The 16,170-nt window shown below is 38.2% G+C and overlaps 1 protein-coding gene across 1 annotated transcript in view; it reads right to left on the bottom strand.

Annotated features, from left to right (window-relative positions):
- LOC140714747 (E3 ubiquitin-protein ligase rnf213-alpha-like) overlaps positions 1-16,170 on the bottom strand; it is a 194,113-nt gene that overhangs the window by 87,229 nt on the left and 90,714 nt on the right. Inside the window, exons 27-31 of the mRNA XM_073026278.1 lie at positions 9,218-12,802; positions 6,724-6,860; positions 5,468-5,563; positions 2,335-2,453; positions 919-1,041 (exon numbers count right to left, since the gene is read on the bottom strand). Coding sequence (XP_072882379.1) covers positions 919-1,041; positions 2,335-2,453; positions 5,468-5,563; positions 6,724-6,860; positions 9,218-12,802 — 4,060 coding nt within the window. The remainder of the gene's footprint in view (positions 1-918; positions 1,042-2,334; positions 2,454-5,467; positions 5,564-6,723; positions 6,861-9,217; positions 12,803-16,170) is intronic.

The following is a 16,170-nucleotide window of genomic DNA, read 5'->3' as shown; positions in this document are numbered from 1 at the left end:
CAATCTACTGTACATCTTCAGTCAATATCCATTTTCCCTTGGTCTTCACCTTACAGACATTCCCTTTATTCTTTCCAACTCTCCCATTTTTCAGCAACTTAAAATATATCTTTACAAATTTAACTACACTCAGTGGCCACCTTATTAGGTACCTCCTATTCTTCTGCTACTGCAGTTCATCCACTTCAAGGTTTGATGTGTTGTACATTCAGAAATGTTCTTCTGCACACCACTTTTGTAACCAGTGGTTATTTGAGTTACTGTCACCTTCTTGTCAACTTGAACCAGTGTGGCCATTCTTTTCTTACTTCTCTCATTAACAAGGTGTTTTCACCCACAGAACTGCCATTCATTGGATTTTTTTTGTTTTTCACACCATTCCCTGTAAATTCTAGAGATGGTTGTGCGTGAAAATCCCAAGAGGTCAGAAGTTTCTGAAATACTTAAACCACCCTGTCTGGCACCAACAGCAGTTCCACAGTCAAAGTTACTTGGATCACATTTCTTCCCCATTCTGATGTTTAGTCTGAACAGCAATTGAACTAATTGACCATGTGAGCATGCTTTTATGCACTGAGTTGCTACTACATGATTAGCTGATTAGATATTTGCATTAACAAGTGTACTTAATAAAATGGCCACTGTGTATAATTCCCTCTCTATGATGCTGCCTGACCATTACCACAAAAATGCTCTCCCACTGATACTTGCTCCATTGCCCAGCCTCAGTTCCAAAAATTAAATCCAGGCTTGCATCACCTACAAACATTACCTCCTCCCCTCTTGGTGTGAGTTACATTATACTTTACACTAATTGCATTCCAGTATGTACTAGAGTAATTAAAATCTTGTGGAAAATTTGGTGATGGGAGCAAGATAGGGTTCTAAACAAAACTAAAAGAAATATTAAGCACATACATTCTTTCTCCCTTGAGTCCCTGCCAAAGAGTTGGCTAATAGTTGTGTCTTTGAAAGCTGACACATCTGCAATCATGTCTTTCGATTTCCTGAGGTCATCTATATGAACCGATTGCCATGGGTCTGAAAAAAAAGTGTATTAAGTGGAGCTACAATTCACTTCAACTTACTTTGTATTAAATGTACAGATACATAAATATTTTGATAAATCATAGAATAAAAATGGGAAAAGACTGTAGATGATGAAATGTTAGAAATAATTGCAGAAAATCATGCAAACACTTAACAGTTCAGTCCGCTTCTATGAAAACATGTATCACAATTCAGGTTTAACATCATCCATCAGAAATAGCTGAAAGAATGTTTGATCAGAAATATTAACTTTACCTTTCTTTTCCACATAAGCTTAATCTGCTAAGTGTTTCCAAGATTTTTTGTTGATTAATTATTACATAGGTTTAACATAGAAGGCACAAAAATTACTAAATCACTCTTTACTATTTATATTTTAAAATGAACCACTCTGAGTTCATAATAGTTTTTTGGTCCTTACACACATTATCAAAACTCAGTAGTTGTGAAAAACCAGAGCTACTAACTTTCAAATAACTTTGGTCACTTGCAAAAATTTGATCACAGTTGTCCTATATGATGATCATATGTCCTTCTGTGATATTTGGAGACTCCCAAGCAAAGATATCATTAGCCAGGAGCACAGATATTAAGAAATTGGTGCAAGAATTAGTGGAGATTCAAGTGCTATTTTCCTTAAATAAAGGGGGTTTAGAGATCTGGAACTTACTGCCTGAAGACAGAAACACTCATTTGATTCCACAAAAAGTATATGGAGGTCCAGAATTTAGAATCAGCCCTTTCAGAAAGGAAATTAAGAAAATGTTTTATGTCCAGGGTTTGACAGATCCATAAACACAAAATGATGGATAGATTTTTTGAAAGTGAATGTTTTTAAGGGATGTGGGAGTGGTGAGATGAAAAGTGAATAAATGAAATATGGTCACTGATTAACCACCCCATGGATTAAGGGGGCAAAAGTGTGTCACTGCTCCAATCAAAATCCCTCAAAGCAAAAACTCCAGTGATTGGTTGAAAATATTAGTACCTGGGAACCACTCCTCCACAACTCAAAATTAAATATAAAAATAGCATGAAGACCCCGTGACAATTTTTATAATCATGCCTCTGAAACCTCCAGAGTTGGAAAAGTGATGTGTAAATCCTATTTTTAATTAAATAAATGGAGAAGGTGTAGTCAAAAATGACCTCAAGAGGAGACTGAGTGTTTAAGTGCATGCATACGTTTTGAATATTATTTGTTGATTATCTGCATTAAATTCTAACTTGAAATAGAAAAGAGAAAAAAAAAAATCGAACTGCTTTGAAATATTATTTTTGTACCTCCTTGAAATCCTGTGTATGCTGATCCACCTTGTACTCTTGGCAGTTTAGTCAGGAAATATACGATGACTGTTCCATTGTTACCTTTGAACTTGTTAACTTCATTTAAAGTGGAATACCTATACAAAGAACAGAAATTGTAGTAGAGTACTACAGACATCTTGAACAGTCTTCTTTCTTCCCAAGATGTGAAACATAGCCAAGTCATGAACTTCAGCATCAAGATCACAAATAACTATAAAAATCAGCCTGGACAAAAAGCTTTTATTTTTATGGCTCTTCAAAATTACAACTGTACAAAGTTGCCTTCCACTCATTTTTGCAGGTTCTTTCAGCATCTCTTGCAAACTTCACCAGTTCACAAGGAGTGTGATTCAGAAGAACTTGACATTGCATGTTATTTCCTTGTTTAGCATAACAATGTAGTTAAGCATCACCTTCTCAGGTTGAAGCATTTCAAAAACTACAATACGGTGAATTTTCAACCTGTTTTGATGATCTATGCTCACTGATCTCACTGTTATTGCCAGCTGAAATTAGTATCTATACTTCTGGCATTCAAGTGGAGATACTGAATTGAAATGAAATTGAAATTGAATTGATTTTATTACTTAAATCTTTCATATACATGAGGAGTAAAAATCTTTATGTTACATCTCTGTCTAAATGTGCAATTGATAGTAATTTGTAACAAGTACAACAGGACAATCAATGTAACATAGAAATACAATTGTATCAGCATTAATTAATCTGCCTGATGGCCTGGTGGAAGAAGCTGTCCCGGAGCCTGTTGGTCCTGGCTTTTATGCTGTAGTACTGTTTCCTGGATGGTAGCAGCTGGAACAGTTTGTGGTTGGGGTGACTCAGATCTCCAGTGATCTTTCGGGCCCTTTTTACACACTTGTCTTTGTAAATGGCCTGAACAGTGGGAAGTTCACATCTACAGATGCACTGGGATGTCCACACCACTCTATGCAGAGTCCTGTGATTGAGGGAAGTACAGTTTCCATACTGGGCAGTGATGCAGCCAGAATGCTCTCAATTGTGCCCCTGTAGAAAGTTCTTAGGATATGGAGGCACATACTAAACTTCTTCAACCGTCCGAGGTGTAAGAGGTGCTGTTGTGCTTTTTTCACCACACAGCTGATATGTACAGACCACGTGAGATCCTCGGTGATGTGTACGTTGAGAAACTTAAAGTTGCTCACCCTCTCAACCCCAGATCAATTGATGTCAGTTGGGGTTAGTCTGTCTCCATTCCACCTGTAGTCCACAACCAGCTCCTTTGTTTTTGCGACACTGAGGGAGAAGTTGTTTTCTTGACACCACTGTGTCAGGGTGATGACTTCTTCTCTGTAGGCTGCCTCGTTATTATTTGAGATAAGGCCAATCGCTGTAGTATTGTCAGCAAATTTAATTAGCAGATTGGAGCTGTGGGTGGTGACACAGTTATGATTATGTACAAAGTTAAAGAGGGGGCTTAGGACAGTCCTGAGGGGCACCTGTGTTGAGGGTCAGAGGTGAGGGAGCCCACTCTAAACCACCTGTCGGCAATCTGGCAGGAAGTTCAGGATCCAGCTACACAAAGCAGAGTGAAGGCCAAGGTCTCCAAGCTTTTTGTCGAGTCTGGAGGGAATAATAGTGTTGAATGTTGAACTGTAGTCCAAGAACAGGACTACAAAACAGGATGTTTTGAAGCAGGAGGGCACTCAACACTGGAAGAGGGAGAGATTAAAAATGTCTATAAACACACCAGCCAGTTGTGCCACGCACACTGAGTACCCACCCTGGGATGCCGTCTGGTCCCGCAGCCTTGCGACTGTCCACTCGTTGGAAACAACTGCGTACTTCAGCATCAGAGATGACTAAGGTACAAGTCACTTCGGCAGCTCTCCTCAGGAGCTCAGGGTTGGCAACATTGAACCGAGTGTAAAAAAGACTTAGCTCATATAGCAGAGACGCAGCAATGTTGGAAACACCACTGTATTTAGCTTTGAAGTCTGTGATGGTGTGCAGATCTTGCTATAAGCTGCATGTGTTGTTGATGAAGAGTTGTGTCCTGATCTTGTCCCCGTATTGTTGCTTCGCTGCCTTGATGACTTTGCACAGATCGTAGCTGCATTTGAGTTCCTGTTGGTCACTGGCAATGCAAGCTCTGTGTCGCACAGAAAGTGCTGCTCACATGGAACTATTGATCCAGGGTTTCTTGTTTGGATAGACCCTGACCAATTTCTGTGGGACAACATCCTCCATGCACTTTTGGATGAAACTCGTAACCACTTCCGTGATCTTGGAGACATCCTCATCATGAAAAACATTCCAGTTGACATCACTAGAACAGTCCTGTACCATGGAGACCAATTGGTCGGACCAATAGTGGATGGTTTTAACTATGGCTGCCTCTTGTTTCAGCTTCTGCCTGCATATTGGCAGCAGCAAGATGAAGGAGTGATCCAACTTTTCAAACGGCAGGTTTTGTAAGTGTTGTGGAGGGGAAGTAGCAGTGGTTGAGTATGTTATCTCCCCGTGTGCTCACCTGGATGTGTTGACAAAACTTTGGAGAGACTTTAGACAGTGACACTCTATTAAATGTCTCTCCTGGTTGTCTTCCCACCTCACACTTACTATGAACTCCCGTTCATCCAAACAGCTCTCTGTAGACAATGTAATACCTAGTCCCTCATCCATTACTTCTCCCTAGCCAACCAATATCGACTTCTGGTCTCTCAAAACATCCAATTCAAATCTCTTTGGCATTCAGCTTTCTTTATGTTTCATCCCTTCCCATCTCTGTGAACTCTGCAACCAGACTAGGCATCATGTTTACATGTTCTCAAATTTAAAACAATCTTTTCCACTTCCTTTATCTGTTTGGCACCCTTCTGAGGTTTATTTATACAGTTGCCTATTACCACTTAACAATGAGTTTCAGTAATTAAAACAGATAGTTCTTTTAATTTATTATTGACAGTATTCTTTAAAGGATGCAAAGTATGTTTACAAAACAGCAAACCACACTGACTTGTTTGCAGTAAAACTATGCTGGAAGACAGAAGACCTCATGATTAGGTTTAATTTTTATCAAAAGAAAGAATATAATTGATGTAAAGGTAGAACATAGACTAGTACTCACTTTGCAGAAGCAATCAAATTTGCACTTTGTGAATTGTTTTCAAAATCCGTTTGTATGAGCAAGATCACGTTTCCGTGACTAGAATCAATACAGTGCCTAGAAATAAAGTATTTACAGACATTTAACTGACCAGCACTTGTTTACATTTGAATACTGTAAAAATTAATATTGACTTATTAGTGAGTAAAATTAATATTGACTTATTAGATTAAATTTTGATTAATTAATTTATTATTCTGGTTACACTTCTCACCAGTATGAGAAAGACAACAATGATTAGAACTTGTTTCATTGTGAATCTTTATGGTGGTGAGGAGCCATCAAAACGTTTCAATTTATTTCAAACTTCTTGGAAGATATTTTGATACGATAATTCGCATTTGCTTACAACAAATCATTTTAAGAGAATCCAAAATAAAATCAATCTATTGAATGGATGCATTTAATAGATTATGCAGTGACTGTGGAAAGAGAATCTGTGTTGTCTGAGGTGCTACATCTGTCCAGAGCTTTTTTGTTTTAATTGTTTTCAGGATACTTTGACATTCTCAAGTTCCTTTCTTGATGTTGCTCAAGTAAAGAAATTGCATCTAAACAAAAAAGTACTGAAACGAGGTTTAAAAATTTAGCTCTATCACAGAACAGCTTCAAGAGGTGGCACCTCAAGAAGGGAGCATCCCTTAAAACGTATCCTCTGTAACTTGCCTCTTCTCATTATTACCATTGGGGAGGAGGTACGAGAGTCTAATGACCTACATTCACCGATTCAGAAACAGCTCCTTTTCCCCCGCCATCAGATTTCTGCATGGTGCATAAACCATGAATAATACCACATTATTCCTTTGGAGTATCAAAGAATTTGCTGGAAGAAAGAGCATCTGAAGGAGGAAATGAACTGTTGATGTTTCGGGATAAAACCCTACACCAAGATCAATACCTTTCTTTTTCTTATTCCTTTTTTTTGTGCCTCAATATTCCTATTCAAACACTCTGTATATTTTTGTAATTTATAGTAATTTTATGTCTTTGCACTGTACTGTGGAAATGAAACAAATTTCACATCATCTAAGTCAGTGATAATAAATCCAATTCTGATTCCAAAAAACTCAAAATGACTTCACATACTGAATACAGAATAAAATTTTACCTTATAAAACTGGTGCAAAAAGAGTATTTGCTGTCTTTGACCATCATTACTTCTAGAAAATGACAGAATAGCCACTGAAATTTAATTTCAAGTTTGAGTATTAACTGACCTTATCTTCTTCAGAAATGAATGCTCGGTGTCAAACTGCTGCAGTGAGAAAAGAAAGATATCTCGAACACTACCACTTAATTCTCTTTTCAAGAATTCAATGTCAGAAACTGTTAGAAGCCGTGAATATGTTGTAACCTAAAACAAAGAATAAGCAGTTCTTTAATTATGGATAAATGAAAACAGCAATTCAAAGATCCTCTTTCCATGTTCTTAACCAAGCATGGCATTATTAATGTAATTTAACATTGTTAAGTTCAATTAAAGTTGCAGACCTAACCATCTGTATGAGACAGAAATTTTAGACAGTTAAATTATCGTCAGAAAGTTCTGCAGTGTGGAAACAGGCCCTTTGGCCCAGCTTATCCATGCTGACCTCAACTAGACCCATTTGCTTGATTTTGGCCCATGTATCTGTGCAAGTGTCCTTTAAAGATTGTAATAGTACCCACCCCTGTCACTCCTTCTCACAACTCGTTCCATATCTCACCATCCACTGTGAGGAAGAGTTGCTCCTCGTGTCTCCTTTAAAAATTTTCGCTTTCACCTTAAATATCTGCTCTTTAATTGTAGACTTCCCTATCCTTGGGGGAGAAAAGACTGCCAACTAATTCTATCTATGGCTCTCATGATTTTATACACCTCAAATGATCATCACTCAGCCTCATACACTACAAGCAAAAAATAAAAGCCACAGCCTGTCTAGCCTCTCTGTACAAATCAGTCCCAATTCAAGGATATCCTTCCAATAATACTCCAAGTGTGGTCTTACCAATGCCCTGTGCAGCTGTAGTAAAATCTCCCAACTCTTGTTCTCATTGCCCTGACTGATGGTGATGGGCATGCCAGACACTTCCTTCATCACCTTGTGTAGCTGTGTTGCCAATTTCAGAGAACTATGTATTTGTACTTCTAGGTCTTTCTGTTCCACAACGATCACCTAAGCCTTGCTAATTACTGAGCTGGTCCTGCTCTGGTTTAAATTACTAAAATGCAACACTTTGTTCTTGCCAGAGTTGAATTCCATCCACAACTTTCTCACCTGAACTAGAAGATTCATCAAATTACCCTTCTTAATTGTCCATTATGCCACTAATTCCTGTGTCATCCATAAATACACCAGCCATACCGACTGCATTTTCATCCAAATCATTAAGTGATGAACAGCAGTGGACCTAAAACAAATCGTTCCTGCATGTTGGTCATACATCTTCAATGTGTAAAACAACACATTTCTAACACCCTGTAACTCCTACCACCATACCAATTTTCTATCCAACTGGCTACCTCACCCGTGATCTCATCTTTGGGATCAGCCCATCATGCAGGATCTTGTCAAAAGCCTCACAAAAGTCCACTACCCTGTCTTTAACACTCCTCTTTGTCACCTTTTCATAAAGCTCAATCAAATTTGTGAGATATGATTTACCATGCACAAAAGCATGCAGACTATTCAGCCCTTGTCTTTCCAAATGCTGGTAGGTTACGTCCCATAGAATTTCCTGCAGTAAATTTCCCACCACCAATGTTAGGTTCAATAGCTTGTAGCTCCATGCTTGTCCTTGCAGACTTTCTTAAATAAATGCATAACATTAGATATCCTCCAGTCTTCTGGCACCTCATATGTGGGTAACAGTGACAGAAATATTTGTGCTAGAGCCCCAGAAGTTTCTTCCCTACAAAGCCATGATGTTCTCAGTTACACTTGGAAAGGCTCCAGGAACTTACCCACCTTGAAATGGTTGAAGACTGCCAGCACCTTCTGCTTTGAAATCATTATTCTTTTTAATTCCCTAGCTTCCATTACCTCCTCCGGAGTAAATACAGATGAGAAATAAACAACTACCGGTACATGCTTCTTGAGGGTCTTACTCTCTCCATGGTTACCATTTTGTTCTTAATATAGTTAGAGAATCCCTTAGGATTATCCTTTACTTTATGTGCCAAAGCTATCAAATGCCCTCATTTTGTTCTCCTGATTCTCCTCTTAAGTTTACAGCAACATGTCAAGGGGTTCTCTTAATCTTAGCTGCAAATACGACACATGCTACTTTCTTTTTCTCAACGTCCCTACCTAAACAAATATCCTTAATTGTGCTAGCCTTGCCCTTCACTCTAAAAGGAATATGCTAACCCTGAGCTCTCCCCAATTTACTTTTAAAAGCCTCCCACTTGCCAGATGTCCCTTTACCTGCAAACAGCTTCTCCAAGTTTGCAAATTCCTGTCTAATGCCACTGGTTCCAAAATGCTCACCCAATAACATGTTATATTATTATGAAATCTTGGCTTCCAGCAGACAAAACAAAAATCAAATTCCAAGAGCAAACAAGGATTCTAAATGTAATCCTGCTTGAAGAAACAAAGATCTCAAAAGTCATTGTGAAGGTATTTCTCTGTAGATCAGTAATATGACAAAAAATGTAAACTAATCCAGTAACATAAGTATAAGCCACTTTCATAGAATAGAAAACTACATCATTAAAAAAGAGAGTACCTCAGTGAAAACTGCCCAAGAATGAATTCCAGATTTGATATGAGAATGGATGAAATCTGCAAGAGAATCATGATGTTGTTCTTCGAAGTACTTCTGCATAACCTCATCAGCCTCATGTGAGGGAAGTTCAGAATTAGATAAACGAACCACAGAATCCGGGGTGGCACAGTTCAGCAGCACCCACTGTGCTTCACTGAGTATATCGTCCCAAGATCTTTGAGTCTGCTTCAACCTTTGTGTTATTTGTAAAACAACAGACGCACATGTGTCAGAGTGATAACCAACAAACACATCCGATGGATCATATTTCTGCTGTGTACCATGGACTGAAACATGTCTGGATCTAACTCCTGTGAAACTTTGCACCCACTTTTGCAAACAGTTTACAGTACTCCTTTGATCTTTGTCAAGGACTGTGTTAATATCAAGATAATGCTTCTCAAGTCTATTGATCAGAGGAATCGGAAACTCATTGTAAACTACTTCCTTCTCCTCTATAACTATCAGTCTGAAATTTGGATGGACTCTGCATTTGACCCTGTGAGTCCCCAATCCTAAATCCACATATTTCTGTCCTCCAAGGTACACATAATATTGATTCAATGCATCATACAGGCTTTCATAAAGATTCTGCAGATTTAACAGAACCACCATTTGCCCAGTTTCCATGCAAGTCTTAACACGGTTGATGTTTCTGCAAATCTGAGTATAATCTTGATCTTTGGGGAAACTAGACCCAAAGATTATCTCAGGTTGTTGTTGATTGGAGAAAAACATTTGCTGAAGTATTTGAAGAGCTGCAAAGTTTTTAGTAAGAATTAGAAGATACCGGCACTCCAGATCATTAGAATCTGCATAAATGTTGTATTTGATCAGATCCAAAGTGTTGATACTATCGTAAGAAATATTCTTGAGTACAAACTTGAAAATGTCCATAACTTTAACATCATCACTTCCACTAAAGTTACGGAGCACAATCTCAGCTAATTGCTCAGGAGTTGGTTCTCTTTTGGAGGTTTTTGAAAGTGAAAAGACCATTTTTATTAAACTGTAATAGTCTCGTAGTCCAAAAAATTCCTTACTTTGTTGTTTACAGATGTCTAGATAAGCTTCTGCAAAATTTTCAAATGAACCTTTCACTTTTGTTTGGATCATATGATCAGAAGAAGTGATACCTTTGGCACTTTCAATCAATTCTTTTTTGTCAGGAACACCTCGCGATACAAAAATTCCTCTATTCATTTTGGCAGGATCTAGAGCCCAGTTGGATATTCCAATGAAACCAACTTTCTTATGCTTAACAGGGTCATCGTCAATACATCCATCTTCCAAAAGTGGATGAAGAGCTTTCAGTGGCATTTTTGGAGAATCTTCAGCAAGACCAATTTCATCCAAGACCACAACAGAAACATATTCGTCAAGGTTCTTCCCTTCTTGGAAACGTGCACACTGCTTAAACGTATTAATAATTCCTTCAGAGGTGGAATGAGGACTGCACTGAAATGACACTAAATGGATCTGTTTTAGGTTTTTATATAATTCTGAGTGAGCTGCTTGCCCCTGCATGGCATCTGCTACAATTGTTTTTGCTAGAGATTTGGAGCTACCAGGCTTTCCAACCAAGAATAGTGGGATTTTAAGTTCAATGCAAATGACCATCATGAAAACATTTTCTTTCAATGCAGAATTCTTTGCAATTGTTTCTTGCAGTGGTACACCACTTAGTAATAGATCTTGGAAGAGCTCAAGTTGCTGTAAAATTTTGGAAGGGTCATTATATGGAGAAGGGAGATGCTGGCAGATAGCGTTACGATAAGCAACCTTCTTTTCCAAACATGCATGATAACAAACACCAAGTGCCAGCACAAAAGGCAAGATGATGTCATCACTTGATGGAATGGATTCTTCCTTATTGTTATCATCTTCTAGAAATTGTTTCAAATTGTTTAATAGCATGTTCTGATGGCTGTAAAACCAAACGAACACTTTCATACACCTCTCCACATCTCGAAGGCTTACAAAGCTGCACTCATCTTGCTGGCATCTCATGAAATTTTGTGAAGCTGACAAAGTATCTACCATGCACTGAATATTGACGGAGGGTACTGAAATGGACTGAGTCAACCTTTGGACAATTTGCTGGATGTACAGCTTCTCTGTGAGGTTGTCAAGTTGCCCGAAATCCCACACTAGTGGTATCATACTCGGTGGTAAAGCTTGTACACGATACACAAGTTGTCTCAAAGGAATGGATCCCAATTTGTCTTCTGTTTCATCTGCTCGGACACGGTAGCCTAACCCAGCTGATTCTAAACGCTTTACCATCTCGTCTGTGTGTTTTCTGTAAGGATTGCATGCTGCAATTATCTGCAAACCTGTATTGGGAGATAAAGGTATCCCTTCAATCATCTGGTCACAAACGACTTCCTTAATGCAACTAACAGCTTCAGTTGTATTGGCTTCATCAAAAAATAGAACGGTATCAAAATCATATTCTTGCTTGTTGTATTTTGCAAGAGCTTCTGCTTCTTTAATTTTTGAATAGATTATATCTGCAGTTGTTCCGCCATGCACTTTCACTAGTTTCAAATTCTCTGTATTTGCACCAACTTTCCGTAACTCACATAAGAATTTGATCAACCTTGTTTTACCACACCCAGTCTCCCCCATGATGATCACAGGAATGCCACATCTAAATCTCATGTGAATAGCAAGTATTTTTAAAATATTGTCCGTGGTCAACTCATAGGTTTCATCAGGATCTAGTGGCCACTGAATGCCCAGCATTGTGCAAAGCCGCTCAATCTTTTCACACCGTTGAAGTTTGTCAAAATCAATGTTGAATGGGACCCTTTGTAGCAGCAAACCTTGATAGAGCTGACGGGTCATTATATCTGATTTAATAATCTTGCCATTTGATGGGTTAATGGCATCAATGCCACCATGTGCATTTTGTTGGACGTGAAAACCAATGAAAGTCATAGATGTATGATCATCATTAAAGAAAATGTAAGGATGTGGCTCAGATTCCCACTTCTTTCTCATGAGAAATGGTGCCATGTCAGCTTCTGAAACACCACCTAGGTTTGTAACTGGAATTCCTGGGCTCTGGTCTGAAATGTCGAGAGATGGTGTTGCAAAATCTTTTGCCATCAAAATCATGAAATTAACAACAAACCCTTTGAAGCCTTGCAAAGTATCTTTGATGTAGTCAAATTGGCAAAACACAGAAGTTTCACAGTCCTTCAACTGCAGGTTAAGAAACCAAGCAAAATTCCGCAACTCAGACCAAGAAGGATCGATTACCCCACAATAGATCAGAAACATCTGCAAGCACTCTACATGGCTGCCGTCAATAGTTCCTTGGTAAATAAAGGTATCCAAGTTTTCATTCTTCTGCAATTTTCTGAGATATTGATATGGTCTTTGAAATGCTTCACTGCAAAATTCTTCCTCATCCATGAGAGGATCAATACCATTCCATGTTTCAGATTTCCTTACTTCTTGTTCAAGGACTTCCTTAGGTGGTCTACAATATACTTTAGGGAAGATGTCCAGAAAGTTATGGCTTGGCACTTGTACACCCTGAAATTATATAAAAAAAACATAATGGAATCAAAAACAACATACACAAAATGCTGCTGGAGAAACTCATCAAAATCAGGCACCACCTGTGGAGAGAAATAAACAGTTAATGATTTTGGCTGAGACCCTTGATCAGGACCAGAAAGGAAGGGGCAGAAGCTAGACAAGAAAGTGGAGAGAGGGGTAGGAGTACTGGCAGGTGACAGGTGAGACCAGGTGAGGGGAAAGGTGGGTGGAGGAGTGGGGGGTGAAGTAAAATGCTGTTTAGTGATAAGTGGAAGAGGTAAGGGCTGAAGGAAGAATCTCATAGGTGAAGTCTGTGAGACTGTGACAAGAAGAACTGGAGGGAGGTGATGGGCAGGTGAGGACAAGAGAAGCAGAGAGAGAGAGAAACAATGGGAAATGAAAAAAGGGGGCAGGGTTGGAGGGACAGTGATTACTGAAAATTATAGAAATCGACGTTCGTGCCATTAGATTGAAGGCTACCCAGATGAAAAATGAGATGTTATTCCTCCAAACTGGGTAGTATTATCAAGTACTGATGAAGAGTATTTAAAGTTGAACTGAATCGATTGCTGTTGTTGTTTTGTTGCTCATTGTGTTCTTGCTTATTGTGATCTTTGTTGTTCTGCCGAACACCTGAACTCGCTATGTTGGTTCCAGAATGTGTGGCAATATCTGTGGGCTGCTCCAGCACATCATTAGCTGCATGTATGTTTCAATATACGTGTAATAAATAAATGAATCTGAATTGATTTTTGGACTGTAGAAGAATAAGATATTTATTGAGATCAAGTGGAAAATGAAATTGAGGTGCACTAACAGGGATCCCTGATGAAGATGGCAGAGTTTGTCATCGAAACATCAGTTAAAATCAATACTTGTACCCAGCTGGAAGCCTGAGAGAGTTTGTTTCATACGCTGGAAAAGCACTAGATCATTTTTTCAATGGAGAGGACTGCCTTTGTGCGTATGTGAGTGGATGGGAGGGAGTGAGGGAGGAAAGGAGCTTGTTTTGTTGCTCATTGTGATCTTTGTTGTTCTGCCGAACACCTGAACTCACTATGTTGGTTCCAGAATGTGTGGCAATACCTGCGGGCTGCTCCAGCACATCATTAGCTGCATGTATGTTTCAGTATACGTGTAATAAATAAATGAATCTGAATCTGATGCAAGTGTGTTACGGTTGTAAGATTAATAACACGTGAAAAAACAGGCCAAATGTTTTTTAAAAAACACAAATAAGAAATGAAAGAAGGGGTAAGGGCAGAGAAACTGTAGAAGCAAAGATGAAGGCTATCATTTGAAATAATCCAAATTAAACACTTCTTAGAAAAACAAAACTTTTATCGGTATTTACAGATGTGACAGTATGTTAATAGGACAGTTAAAAATGTAACCAAGGCAAGTACATGTTTGATAGAGCTATTTAGAAAAGCATATAATTCAGATAATGGTAGTAGAATCATTTCAAGCGGGTATAACGGTTTATCAAATCTTAAAACACATTCGACTTCATACATTGAGAAGGAAGGTTGGGATAATTATATCTGAGGAAGAATGGACAATAATACGGAGGTATCAATGGAAGTGTACCAGTTCACAGAAATGGAGGGAGTTCGGATGAAAAAACTTGATAAGATATTTTATTACACCCTCTCAGAAATCCCATTATGATAGTAATCCTCCCTGTTGGAGAAATTGAGGAAATCAAAATGCAAACCATTATCATATTTTCTGGGAATGCCCTGTTATCAAAGACTATTGGAGAGGGATACACAGTGTCCTACTAGACACCTTTAAATGTGAAATACCCTTAGAAAGTAAGACCATATATTTTGGGTATATATCTCAAGAATGGTTGAAAAGAAATAAATATTTAATGAATAGACTGTTGGTGGCTGGTAAAAAGACTCTTACTAGGAAATGGTTATCACAGGAGAGCCCAACCTTAAATGCATGGATGGAAATTACAACGGACATTTACAAAATGGAGAAGAAAACAGCATCTGTTAATCAAAAGTTGGAACAATCTGATTCATACTGGGAAAAATGGTTTAACTACGTAACACCTCATAGGCCTGATTTCATTCTCACAAATCCATGAATATGTTGCTAAAAAAAAGATCACTCCCTACTTGTACATACGGTAATTTTCTCCTTTTGCTTGTTCTTTCTTTCCTCTGTTTTCTGTAAGTGTATACCTCAGATAAATATTATGTGGAGATTTGTGGCATATATGACTATATGATATACATGTACAATATCTGAAATATATCTTATGGAAATGTTTGTTTGATGATGAACTTAAATAAAAAATAAATTACAAAAAAAGAAATAATCCAAATGGCCCTCTATGGGCATAGAAACAACAAAATATGTCCAAAAAAGAGTGACAGAGTTGATTTGAGAACAAAAGGAGGTGATGTTGTAATACCTGTAGATTTCAGAAAGGAGGATGGAAGAAAGTACCTTGAATACATTGGAGAGGGAGTAAATTTGGCTTCAATAAATAAATACAAGAATTCTGCAGAGGCTGGAAATACAAGGCAACAATACAGTTAAAACTTCTAAAGAGCCAGTTTGAACTCCATGTGAATTGTGAAACACTTTCACTGCCACCACTAGTAAAACATGTTCTTCTGCTCATGAACATAACCAGTGTCTGACTGGGGGAAGATGAGTTGAAATAGGTGGGAAACAAGTTGTCTGAGCTTGGCAATGTCACATAAAACACTTGCCTTCTCCCCAACTGCTTAAATTGACTAACAAAAGACTTATCTGCAAACCAGTTCAAAGCAAAGTGTGCCAGCCTCATCAAACTATTTATTTAGCCAACTAGGTGCAGTACACAGAGGAGAAAAATACTATGTGCAATCAGATGCCTGGAGAGGAACAGCAAATAGTACATAGGTCCAATAATCATACAGGGACTTGTATTCATATAGTATCTTTAAAATATAAAATTGAATCCAAATCCATCATAGGAATGTAATCAGGCAAAAAATAAAACTAAACTGACTAAAATGAGGAAATATTAAGAGTAATGACTGAAGTTTTACTCCAGAGATGAGTAACAAGAAATAAGTCTTAAAGAGAAAGAAAGAGAAGCAAAAAAAATCGAGTTGTTCAGTATACTCTTACATTCAGAACTACAATCACAAGTACCTTTCACATAGGAAAAATATCCAAAGCTGTTTACACAGTTGCTATCAGATTTTTTTTTTTGCTAGACTGCTTTAGGACATAGGTCTAAAATCATAGTCCTTGTTCTCATTGTTACCTTTAAGAAGGAGGTACAGAAGCATGAAGGCACACAACCTGTTTCCTTGCTGAATTCGCCAACCCAAGCATCGTGGATGATTGAA

The sequence above is a fragment of the Hemitrygon akajei genome, chromosome 22, assembly GCF_048418815.1.
Source record: "Hemitrygon akajei chromosome 22, sHemAka1.3, whole genome shotgun sequence".
Classification (NCBI taxonomy): Eukaryota; Metazoa; Chordata; class Chondrichthyes; order Myliobatiformes; family Dasyatidae; genus Hemitrygon; species Hemitrygon akajei.
Note: the sequence above shows the minus strand (reverse complement) of the source record. Positions and strands in the feature narration are given on the sequence as shown.